The sequence below is a fragment of the Notolabrus celidotus genome, chromosome 13, assembly GCF_009762535.1.
Source record: "Notolabrus celidotus isolate fNotCel1 chromosome 13, fNotCel1.pri, whole genome shotgun sequence".
NCBI lineage: Eukaryota > Metazoa > Chordata > Actinopteri > Labriformes > Labridae > Notolabrus > Notolabrus celidotus.
The window spans coordinates 19,212,629-19,225,742 of record NC_048284.1 but is presented as its reverse complement, the minus strand read 5'-3'; the positions used below and the strand labels follow the sequence as shown (position 1 = coordinate 19,225,742).

Below are 13,114 nucleotides of genomic sequence, written 5' to 3'. Positions count from 1 at the left end.
CATTCAAAGAAGAGTTTAATCAAAAGTTAAGTCAACCAAATTGGGAATGACAGATGTCCTCTCACATCTTGTCTTTCTGAGGCCAGTTTGTTTATATTATCATCTATAATTGAGCCTTCATATAGAACGTCAAGACCGAAACAGACGGGTAACACAGCTTTCTAACATCTTGTCTCATCTCCTCTCCTTCTCTCCCCCTCTCCCGCCTTCCTCCACTTCTCTGACTTTGCTGTGAAGAGGCAGAGCAAAGCAATAATTACCACCAGTACGAGTGCTAAGCCTTTGCTCTTTGATGTGCCAGAGAGTGTGTTGAGCCAGTGTTAATCTCTGTTAGTCTGTGTAGAGGAACTCTGATAAGGCCTGATAGCGCCCCCTGTAATGAGGGATTAGGGATTAAGGCGTCGGTGGAGGGGTCAGTTCCCCTGTGGTCACACTGTGGTTGATCCAGGCCAAGTTCTTCAGGCGTTTTAGGGACCGCTGCTCACCCCTGTTCAGGTTGCTTCCCGGTGCACTGAACCTGTGTGCTCTGTTTATGTGTTGTGAGAATGTTTTATTATTCTGTGAGTGTGTGTTGGGGCGTGCTTCACCACTCTCTATGTTTTCCAGCCTTGTGGGTCCCTCCTATGAGCACCTTCAGTGATTGAACTGTTGGTAGATTCAGTACCCACCCAGTGCCTTGGTGTTTGTGGTCACCCAGTTTATTTATGGTCGTGATTAAAGGACATTGAAAATGGATTTGAGTCCTACAGGGCACTCACTCACCTCATTGACATCCAGCATCCCATACATAACAACTGAAGGGTTCTTGTGGTCATAAGGAGCTGATTTGTTGGCCTCAGAAAATGATTAGGTCTAGAGGGCACTGTGTGGTATTGTAGTCACTGGTTCCAAGCATTGTTATATAGCTCCCTGTGTAAGTATAAGGTACATTTAGACTTAATTTAAAGCTAGTATGTGGGCATGAGGAGAAAAACATATTCAAATCTTGTAATTTGAGTTTCGAGGTGGCTTTGTGATGTTTGTTGTGTTTGTTGAAGGGCCCGACATGCTTTTGATTTGCTTTTGATGTGCTTTTTTCTCTTGTGCATGCTTAGGCTGACCCTGGAGCAGAAGGAGCTGTGTCGGAGCCGATTGAAACTTCTCTCCTACCTGGACCGACTAGCTACATATGAGGTAACAACCACCCACTAATTTTTCAAGCACTCCGGATCAGCCTTTGGCAATCCTTCACTTACTTTAACAAGAACTGGCTGGTTTGTCCAAATTTGCCATAACTAAGATGATTATTTTAATTTAATTCTGCGAGGGATTTAATTCTATTCTGGATTAATCCTCTGATTGTTTTCACAGTGGATTTTTCTGTGTGTAAAATGTAGTGATGTAATGATATATTCAAGTCAAGATATGATAACATTTGTGTTTACGCGCTCTCAACACAATTCTTTGAAAATCAAAATCTTCACCTGTTGCAGCCATGTGTGTCCCTGTATTTAGCTACAGACAACGAAGACTTTATGACATTGAACAAGAAAAGTCAAAGATAGATTCAGACATTTATTCCAATTCATTTCTCATATCACTGATTTGAATTGTCTTCTATGTGGAAAGATGTTCACACACACTATACTTTGTATAGCTCTGTTAAAATGGACCATTTATAATCAGTTAGCCATGTAAACACTTGATCCGATCATTTCTTCATGGTTGGATTTTTAGATTTAGAAAACTTTAATGTTCTCAAATAGGCGATTTGTGGTGCAGCACAGCATACAAACATTAGAAGCACACCAGACACACATGACAATGATCCAAATAATCCATTGTAGCTGTTATCATTACTGCAATAAGACCACATCAACAGACATGGCAAATATCACAGTATTGGTCAGTGCACTCTCAGTTTGATGCATGTCAACAATCATAAATACATCATAATACTACAAATAAATGAAACAATGCTGGGTGTACTGTACATACCCTCGTACCTATAGTAGACAACCTTAGTCTCTGTATTTCTGCTGACTCATGGTAGCTAATGCATCTTATTTAACTGAATTATTGCCATAGGGATAAATAAATTTTTTGGATGGTTGGTTCTGATCTTGGAGTATCTTTACCTCCAACCAGAAGGAAGTAGCTGAACCTCCACTGAAAGAGGGTGTGATGTATCCATGCAGACTTTGTCTGCCTTCATAGTCAGCCTTTTTATTTTTTATTTTTTATTTCATTTTATTTTGTATTGCTCCATTTTGCTTTCTTCTTGTTTTTATTGCCCACTGTGAAGCACTTTGTTACCTGTATTGAAAAGTGCTATATAAATAAAGTATTATTATTATTATTATTATTATTATTATAATCAGCCTGCTCATGTACAGCTGGTGCAGGTCAGCTTGCTGCTCACCCATAATAATTGTAAGATTATTCTTACAGTGCATGTCTACTCCATGTGACAGGACAAGTTTCCGCTTTTGTTAATGCCAGAATTAATAGAAACATGGCTGGAATACAGCAAAACTGATCTGTGGCCAACACAACTTTTCTTTTTTTAACTTGGAGACTTTAAGTCTCTTACAGATTGCAACACTGCAACAGCGCCGGAATGAAGTCCCATTATCACAACGCATTTGTACTTACACATTGCACCCCGAAACAGCGTAATATTGGTGTCTCAATGTATGATCTTATCTCCTGTTATGGTGTTGCAGGAGTGTGAGAGGCACAGCTTGTAAACACACAGTGGGAGCGCCACATACACACACACTCAGACATTCACATACACACAGTGCTGTTCTGCCTTGCCACACACCGCCACCTTCTGCCACTGCAGTGTTCGTTAACAACAGGGACATATAGAGGGAACAGTTTCTTCTGCTGTTTTTGGCACATTAGACTCACAGAACAACTCTGCGCATGTCAACATAGTTTTATTCTGAGTTAATGCTCAAAGAAAAACTGCACATGTAAACATAGCTTATGTCTTGTTGTGGTTACCCACAACTCAAAACTCATAGGTATCAACTACTCTAAAATAAGACAAAGACAAAGAAGACAGAATACTAACATTTTAGAAGTTTGTTAAGAGATACTCAAAGACTGAATTCATAATAATCTTGCTTTAATTGATTATTGATTCATTCTTTTCAACTCAGAATTTAAGAGCAAATTCAAACAAACCAACTAAAAAGTCTGAAGGTCTGTGAAGTTCTGATTAATTTGAAGCAAAAGGGTCACACCCAGCTATCCTTTTTATAAATATTAATAAAGACTTGTTTTATATCATTTTTCTAGAGGGCCACGAAGCTCTTCACATTACAAAACAAAGACGAAAAAGGGAAGAGGATAAAAACAACAGAGAAAAAAAAGAGGAATAATACGGGGATACTAAATTCTGAAAGCCTTCAAACATTACAGTGTTTTCAGAGCAGATTTGAAGAAGCTCAACATGTGGCCTTACTGTAGTTTGCAGTGTGCCACAGTCTAGGGGCTCTGACCACAAAGACCCCTGTCACTTTTGGTCACAAGCTGGGATGTGAGAACAACTAGCAGAGCTGCATTCCCTGATTTCAACGAATGCCCAGTCACACAGGGGGTCAAAAGACCTCATTTATTTTGGAGCAAGGCCATTTAAAGCTCTAAAAGTAATCAATAAGAAGGTAAAATTAATCGGATGAAAGAAAACAAACTGGCAGCCACTGTGAGCTGCCAAGCACAGGAGTGATGTGTTGTAGGCTGTCAGCAGCAGCTGCAGTGCTGTAACTGTCAGCCACAAATGCAATCTAAAAAACAGAGAAAGATAGATTTAAGCTTTAAGCTTTTGATTGCAGATGGGAAAAGAAAACATATACAGTACATCTGATCAGGTATGTGTGAGAGATAGAGCAATGAATTAACAGAAAGTCAGTGCTATGACAGCCCACAAAGTCTCTCTTGCTTTGTTTTGACCTGGTGTGGATCAGTTATAAGAAATAATTGAATCACAAAATATTGTAGTATGAAGCAGGTTGTAAATTCAAAACACACTTTTGTACCTCCTTATCTTTCCTGAAATAAAAAAAACGAAAAAGTACTACAAATATTTTTTCATCATAACCTACTTTTCAATCAATCAATCCATCAATCCAGAGCCAGTGAGCTCAATGATGTCTGGCTAACTAGTGTCTCATGATGACAGACTCTCATGAGATTTAGGCGTGCTCCTGTTCAACCCCTTAGAATGACTGATATGTGTGAGCACTGTTATCAGATCTGAAATTGTTTATTTTTCTGTCCATGTAGGGCGATTGTTGACAATCCTTTTAATCTATCATGCCAGAATTGTTAACTTATTTATTCACTTAAAGCTCCTGTGGGTAGTTTGAACTTGTTATGAAACAGACTGGCGTCTCTTTATGAGCTACAAAAGTGAACAAAAGCATCAGCAATAAGACACAATATTCTAAATAGTTACTTTTGTGCCTGAAACTACTGCTAAGGGGGGTAGGTGTCAGATGAATTATTTACTAGCATGCTGCAGAAAGAGCAGTTTTCTGCATTTTTTGGGATAGAGGTGGATAGTGAGTGATGTGTTTGACTGTTCTAGGAAAACAGGATGAGATTTGTATGTTTAGGACAGGATCAGCAGAGAGTTAAAAGATACTGCTTCGTCCACAAGCGGCATCAAACTTGATACAAACCAAAAGTTCCTCACAGGAGCTTTAAGCTGCTTGGCTGCTTCTTTTTAGCTCAAAACTCTCCACTGTTAATACCCTGTTTTTTTTCTAGGTAATTTATCTATTAAAATCAATCTAGTTCAGCCTTATTTTTGTACTCATATATACATTGATAATGATGCCTATCTGTTCTATCCTATCCTGGAAACATCCTAAGTTGTTCTACTATCACCTTAAGAATATATCAAGGATTAAAGGACTTATGTCTCTGCTGGATGGAGAAAAACTCGTCCATGCATTTATCTTTAGCAGACTAGACTGCTGTAACGGTGTCTTTACAGGACTCCCTAAAAAGTCAACCAAGATGACTGCAGCTCATACAGAATGCTGCTGCTCGAGTCCTAACAAGGACCAAAACAGTAGATCACATCACTCCAGTTCTTATATCCCTACACTGGCTTCCTGTCTGTCAGAGAATAGACTTTAAAATCCTGCTGATGGTTTATAAAGCTCTGAATGGTTAGGCCCAAAATACATTGCTGATCTGCTGCTACTTTATGAACCATCTTGACCTCTGAGGTCATCAGGTACTGGTCTGCTTTCAGTCCCAAGAGTCAGAAGGAAACATGGTGAAGCAGCGTTTAGTCATTATGCACCACATATCTGGAACAAACTCCCTGAAAGCTGTAGGTCCACTCCAACTCTCACCTCTTTTAAATCAAAGACTAAGACATTTTTATTTGCCACAGCCTATCTTAGCTCATTTTAACTCACTTTAAATGGAACTTTTAAATTTACTTTTAATATATTTCTAATTTTCCTTTTCTTTTCTGTTTCATTATATTCGTAATTTTAACCGTGCTCTTTTATGCTTGTCTTAATGTTTCCAATGCTTTCAATGTTTTAATGTAAAGCACATTGAGTTGCCCTCGTGTATGAAATGCGCTATACAAATAAAGCTGCCTTGCCTTGCCTAAGTTTTGAGGTTTCTGATAGAGCACATCATGTGTTCATTTACAGGTTTGCAGCAGCTCATTTAATGATATTTTGAAAGATTTCTGTTCTTGCTCACTTGTTTTTCCGTTGGCAGCCTAATTCTTTCATATCCAATCCCTCCAAAGCGCAGAGGCTTTTCTCATATCTCTTTTATTGATGCTCTCTTTTAAACCCACTAATCTCTTTAGAAATATTTAGAAGTTGTAGAAGATGTTTACGTGAGCCACATTTGAACTAAATGTAAGGTGTGAGAGGATTTGAATCTAGCTACATTGTAGAATATGCTTAAATTCTAATGCTAATAGGCTTACAGTATGTTAGCATAGATAGATGCATTTTATAAGTGGTTCTTTGACACTTACAACTACCTAACGCTCCGGGATTCAGATTTACGATGAGTAATGTTAACACGCACTCCCCTCTCATCCACAATAAATCACAGACGAGCAGGGCTGCACTTCCTCTCATGCATGAGAGGAGAGATGAGATTTATTTTTTTTCCACCCTGCTAGATATTCTCCTCAGACAGAGTGACGTCTCTCTTTTTACTCGGACATTGTCATGGTAACTGCAGCGCTCGTCAGATTCCTTTTGCCCCAATCCATTTTCTCTGGCTGTCTATGAATATGATATTAGGGTTTTTTATCATACAGACTTGGGCTGGCTCTGTCTGCATACGGCCCATTCAAAGGCTATCCATCAGACACACAGAGTCGTACACACATCGACTTAAAGACCCGCACACACACACACACACACACTGGCACAGAGGGTGGTGCAGGGATTTAATACACACAGACACATAAATCAGTCAAAGCCAGAGGCCGGGGCGACAAATGTTCCCTCCTGACGTCTGCGTGTGCACACTCGCACTTTCTCAAAGCGTCTTCAGATGGTTTGAGCTAAAAGAGCAAGACATTTGTAAACTTAAACAGCATCTCTTTTGACTTTCATATGCAGTCACACCCTCCCTGCTCCCTCCTTTCCTCTTGCAGCACCACAAAGATCACCCGCCACCTCACAAATTTTATAATATGAACCCCGGTTGTTGTTCCCCCCCCCCCCCCCTCAATGTGTCTCATCTCTCTCTTTCTTCCTCCTCTCTTGCTTTACACTCTCTAGGAGATACTTGGCGGTCCTCATGCTGCCGAGCAGAAATACGACGCTGAGTTCTTCAAGAAGTTCCGCAGCCAGAATATTGTTTTGTCAGCAAGAAACTACGCCAGGGTAACGTTGCACTCTCATTTTGCTTCTGAATCATGATGCTGTTTGCACCTCAACCTCACACTTAAATTACATTATTTCTAGTAATACTTTTGCAGCCGATGTCCAAATATCGTTTAAAACTGTTGATTGAGGCTGCATCTTGTGGAGCTGTGCTTAGATGTTTTTTTGTTATTCAGGCTATCCTCATTAACAGAACACGTCTCCTTGCACATCAGGGATGAGGAGCTTTGATGATCAAGAGTACCACATCATTTTTATCCTCACTGCAGGGGGGCCAAGCTGTTAAAACCTGTGTGATACTCTCAATCAGACAATAAAAATGACTCATAAGCATTAGCTTTAAAAAAAAGTGTCTGTCAAGTTTCTCCTGAAATCTTAAATCAAGGTTTTGTTGGAGTGTACATGCATGCTTCCAATTTTCCGGCAGTGCAAATGGAGTAAGTATTGGTGTGATTTAAATGAGTCTGCAATGGAAGCATTTTTTTGATAGGGGAAATGAGTATACAACTATAAGGCCCTGCAAATCGTATATACTTGGACATTCTAGAGCAGGGGTTCCCAAACTTTTCAGCCCCCGACCCCCAAAATATAGATGCCAAAGACTCGCGACCCCCACTGTCCCTCAAAGTGATTTAATGTGGCTTCATTTAGCTGGTCTGTAGAACACTAGCCTACCTATATGAGCATGTGTCTGTGTTTTCTGTGCTGTTATGAATGAACCTACTGCTACTGATGCTTTTGATATTAACTGTTCACTAACCCTGAACTTAGGAGTCATCTGACAAAAAGAAAGGCAGAAAACTCATTATGTTTTCTATTTTCAAGGTTTTATTTCAAGTTTAGCTACTATTTCAGTCAGACAACTCACATTTAAATTGTTTATTGTAGCAGCAAATACATATTCATGTTTGGCGCCCAGGCTCCGGCCTCATCACTCCCTGCAGATAAGTTTACATGCAGACATTGAGGAGTGATGAGCAAAACATACTAAACACCCCAGGAGCCTGCAGGTGGAAGCTGGGGAGGCGGCGGGGAAGAAGAAAATATCAGCAATAGGCATGCAGCAGCAGAGGCGTTGACAGGCAGAGGGAGAGATGGGAGATTTTCCCCAGTTTAAATAGACCGCCAATTTGAGAGGCAGAGGGCAGGATTGGATGATGGTTATGAGAGTGGGATATGTGACGTGTATGGCATTGCAGCTCGAGTTGTCTGCCTGAACTAGCTTGCAGGCGTCGCTCCATTTCTGTCTCTTTTTATTGTAAATGGATACAATTTACTATTTTTAGATAGTTTAAACTTTTTTTATTGCATTTTTTCAGTATTTATTTGTTCACCACAAGTTAAACAATTATATATAAGTAATACAAAACCAACAATGAAAAGAAAAAATAAATAAATAATAAATAATGATAATAATAAACAAATAATAATAATTAACAGTACAAACAAAAATAATCAGAATCAGAAATACTTTATTCAGTAAAAAGGAAGGTAAACATAAGAAAACAAGGTAAATAAACAAAGATAAATTATAATAATAATACATATTTTTAGATAACTAAAAAAAAAAACATTCTTGAGGACATCTCACGACCCCCCATTTGTGTCTCATGACCCCCCAGGGGGTCCCGACCCACACTTTGGGAACTCCTGTTCTAGAGATTAGTTGATGTGCAAGGAGCTTGGCTACAGACTTCCTGTATTTGGAAGGGTGGCCTTTCATTGGTTGACAGTAAAATAAGACTTGGGGCGAAGTCAAAATAAGGATAAGCTGTTTAGTCATGTTATTGAATTTTAGAAATTGACTTGCAGACAATTGAGTGAGGACCGTGCGTTTTGCAGGTTACCAGTTACATATTCTTGAAAAGCGATACAGTTTGTTAGCATTACAAACAACCCTATCTCATCAGATCAGTCACAACAATTACAAAGTTCTTGAAGAAAAGATGTATCACATAATTGTTGTATAATACTGTATTAGTTGTGAACTGAGTCTATAAATGGCTAACTTTGTCTATTTTGAAAAAATGAATCAGTTTTTATGCTACCACTTTTGCCTAATGTAACTACACACCACTGAAATTCAGCTCAAGTCCTCAGCTACTGGATCATCCAGTTGTTGTTTGCCTACAGGAGAGTAACGTGCAGGCTCTGGATATTCTCTTCACGTACCATGGAGCAGAACTCCTCCAGCACCGGCTAGCTGTCCTCCACAACTTCCCAGAAACCACCTCTCCACACGAGTACACCATCCTGCTGCCTGAAGCCTGGTGAGACACACACACTCACACACAGCTGCAGATGTCAGCGTTAGTTACAGTAACTAAAGGAAAAATCATAATCTCTGACTGCTTTTATGAGAAGTGGTGCAGCGTAGGTTGAAGCACAGTGCGTGAATGCCTCCAGCCGCCCGACACTCAAAGCAAATGTAAAGTGCTGCCGTCTCTTATATATGGTGCAATTTTCATGAGATGTTTCGATTCAATTATCCTGTCAGAGTAAAGAGGTGAACATGTCAAGAAAACTAAATGTTAAATGTGGCTTTACAGATGCTGCCAAGAGGGTAAACATGTATACTTTTTGAACTCCGCATAAACCAATTTATTATTTTCTATATAAGTATTCAGCATCACAATTTAGACTTGAGTGCCTTACAAAGAGGAATCCATAAAGGAGAACTCATAGGGATACATCGAGACTGTATATGACCACATTTTAAAACGGTTCTTGAAAAAAGTCTGTTTTATCAGGTTCAATCTTAAAATGCAATAAAAAAGAAATACATCAAATAAGCTTGCCGCCTATTGGTTTCCACGTTGGTCCTTTTTACACAAAGATGTCTTTGTGTGCCATGAAAGCAGTGGCACTATTATCACATTGACGTGTGCCCTTTCTGAAGTCTAAAATACCAACATTCACACCTCTCTGAAATGCACTTGTCACTCTGTTTCACATTATGTTTCTCACTTCTTCCTCTCTGTTCTCACCTCTAGACTGCGCCGATCTTTTTTGCTGTCTTCGAAAAACAGCCACCTATAAAGGCTCATACTTACTTTACCAAAATGTGTGCACTGGGCACACATAGTAAAAGGCTGTCAAACATTGCTCTGAAACAAAAGGGAAAGATCTCAAATTTTGGTTTAAAATTTAAAAAAAAAGTTGTAGATAACTAGATGCACTGGTTGCAACTGCTCACCTTTTTCTGTTGTGCAGTTCTGATTTGGGGTTAAAGCAATATTGAAGGTGATAGAGTTGGATATGCAAGGAGAAGGATATAATGGTACAAGTAAGGGACAATTCAAATCAGTGATCCGCAAAGCAATGCAACCTTTTTGAGGCAAGGCATATTTCTTACATTAAAAAAAAACCTTAGTCACACCACCAACCAAAAGTGTGAAAAAAATGACACATTTAGTTTCTCAATTTATGAATCTATTTATCTGAGAGAGGGACTTTGGCTACTTCTTTAACTGTGTCAAGGCGAAGCATCTCATTTATAATGGCTTTTGCAGGTAGTATTAATGTCTCTGCCACAGTGTGTGCCTTTTTTGATTTGGCTACGAGTTCAACTACTAAGTAGCTCGCTTTGAGAGCTCTCGCAGACACCGTTGTAGTTTTTCTCATAAAAGTTGCCTTTTCAACCCCCCCATATTACGCTCTTCATACAGGTTAGAATTTATCCAGGGCCCAGTTTGGAGTTTTCATTTTTGAATATTTATCCATCGCTGTTGTACGCCTACTTCTTGTCACATACACCTCTCACACGCATCATTAATTCTATTGTCTTAAATTAACAAGGTAATTATTGCGCTTTATTGCCACCCAGTGGGTGGGTAGCGCAGGTCAGTATGACGAGTATTAAATTACTCTGCCAGTCACTACACTGCAGGCACAGATGCACTACATGCCAAATTATTTGCAGTATATGAATAATTTTTTATTTTTATTAATTAAGTGAAATTGGATTATGTCCCACGGCACACCTGACGATCTGTCACGGCACACTAGTGTGCCACGACACAGTGGTCGAAAATCACTAGTCTACATGGCTGTTGTTTAGATTTAAAGAGTGACCATGTAAAACATACTTAGAAACTACCTCTTTAATGAAACCTTGCGGCATTTAAAGGTGACATATCATGCAAAATTGACTTTTTAATGGTTCTTTACCTGAAATATGTGTCCCTGGCATGTCTACAAACCCCCCGAGAATGAAAAAAATCCATTCTGCCCCTGTTTTGATTTCTCCACCTTTCTGTAAATGTGTGTGAAACGAGCCGTTTCAGACTTCCGTGTTTTTGTTACGTAACAACAATATCCGGTCTGTCACGGAGTCAGAGCTCGGAGCTTGTTCAGTCCATAGACTGTACAAAATAATACTGAATCCCTCCCCCGTTTTTCATTACCTGCACAAATGTGTGCTAACAAGGAGCTTAGGAGGGAGGCATGCTAGTTGTAGGCTGTCTTAATAAACACAAAGGTCGGTTTTACTCCCCACGTCTGCAGATTTGAAGATCTAGTGGATGATTTTTATTTGTCATGGATAAGTGCTAGCGCTAATTAGCATAGCCACATAGCTACATGTTCATAGCTGTAGCTGTAGCTGTGCACCAAGACACACGTCGACATACTGACAAATAAAACAACAAGAAACACTAAATCTGTGACCAATCCTTCAGAAAGGTCCTGCTGCCTTTCTGGCAGAGATCGGTTTTACTCCCCACGTCTGCAGATTTGAAGATCTAGTGGATGATTTTTATTTGTCATGGATAAGTGCTAGTGCTAATTAGCATAGCCACATAGCTACATGTTCATAGCTATAGCTGTAGCTGTGTACCAAGACACACGTCGACATACTGACAAATAAAACAACAAGAAACACTAAATCTGTGACCAATCGTTCAGAAAGGTCCTGCTACAGGCGCCTCTCCGTCAGGATCAGATTCAGAGGGTTGAAGTAACGTGATCTATGAGCAGCCGTGTATATTCAGCCAACATGTAAACATTAGATCAACGTGCTGGACAGCCGAGGCACATCCACTTCCGGAGGGGGCGTGGTCAGAGGAAAAACAGAGTGTTCTGATGAGGAATGAAGAAGAGGACTTTTCAGGCAGACCAAAATCTGATTTCAAAGTGTTTTTTTGAGCATAAACTTTAAAGACATGTTTTGGGGACCTCTTAGACCAATATATATTGATGAAAAAAGCGTGATATGTCACCTTTAAGAGTTTTCTAAAGCTGTTGGTGTGATTGAGAAAGATTGATATAAAAGTAGTATTGTGAATTGTCGCACTGCATCGTATCGTAATCTATCGTATTGTATTGTATCATATCATACTGTATCGTACCGTATTGTTTTGTACTATCGTACCATTTCGTATAGTTTGATAACGTATCATATCTTAACGTACAGTATCATAACGTACAGTTATTAGTAATGTCGTACCATAATGCATTACATCGCACCACATCATGTAACATCATGAGTTGAGTGTATCTTTGCATCCCTTGTAAGAAAATGATGAAGTGTTTGGGAGGAAAAGAAGTCACTCCTTACGTCTTTTATGATCCACAAATAGAAGTAAGAGACTGAAATCACTGATGAGTGCAGGCAGTTGTCCATTAAGCCTTTTAGTTTCGTGTCACCAGCATTTCTACTTCCTGCCTTCCAACTTTGCCTTCATTTTTCCCCTCCCTCATTTACATGATTCATCAATTATCTCTACCAGAATTTGAGGTATTTAAATTCTACACCCACATTCATAAAATAAACACTTTAAGAAAAGTTATTTATAAGCCAAAAAAATTAAAAGGACTGTTCTCATGGCTTACATCCACGCACACACACACACTGCCTCGCTCTCTTTTATTAGCCACGTCTGAGTTTGTATGGAGGTCAGGCAGCTGTGGCTCTGCAGTGAGCATCCATCATGGCTCTGACGCTGTGGGGCAGTTTCCTATTTTCCCCAGCCTGTGAGCTCCAACTGCTCCTCCCAACAGCGCTCGCTCGCTGCCACACTGCAGCAGACGGAGCCGGCTGAAGCCATCTGTTTGGAGCTCACTTTGCTATACGCCGAAGTCCTGCTTCACTGCAAGGGAAAATATATACTCTCTTGTAATATTGATTAGATCTGCAAAGAGGACCTTAAGACGCGTGGAAAAATGCAGAATAATGGTGGCTTTATAATGAAAACTTTGCTCGTAGCTTGACGGGCATGGCCTAGTGGAAATCAAAATAAACT

The 13,114-nt window shown here is 39.6% G+C and overlaps 1 protein-coding gene across 1 annotated transcript in view; it reads left to right on the top strand.

Annotated features, from left to right (window-relative positions):
* Window positions 1-13,114, top strand: part of nbas (NBAS subunit of NRZ tethering complex) — a 253,161-nt gene that overhangs the window by 56,051 nt on the left and 183,996 nt on the right. The window contains 3 exon segments of the mRNA XM_034700252.1: window positions 1,095-1,173; window positions 6,768-6,872; window positions 9,006-9,142. Coding sequence (XP_034556143.1) covers window positions 1,095-1,173; window positions 6,768-6,872; window positions 9,006-9,142 — 321 coding nt within the window.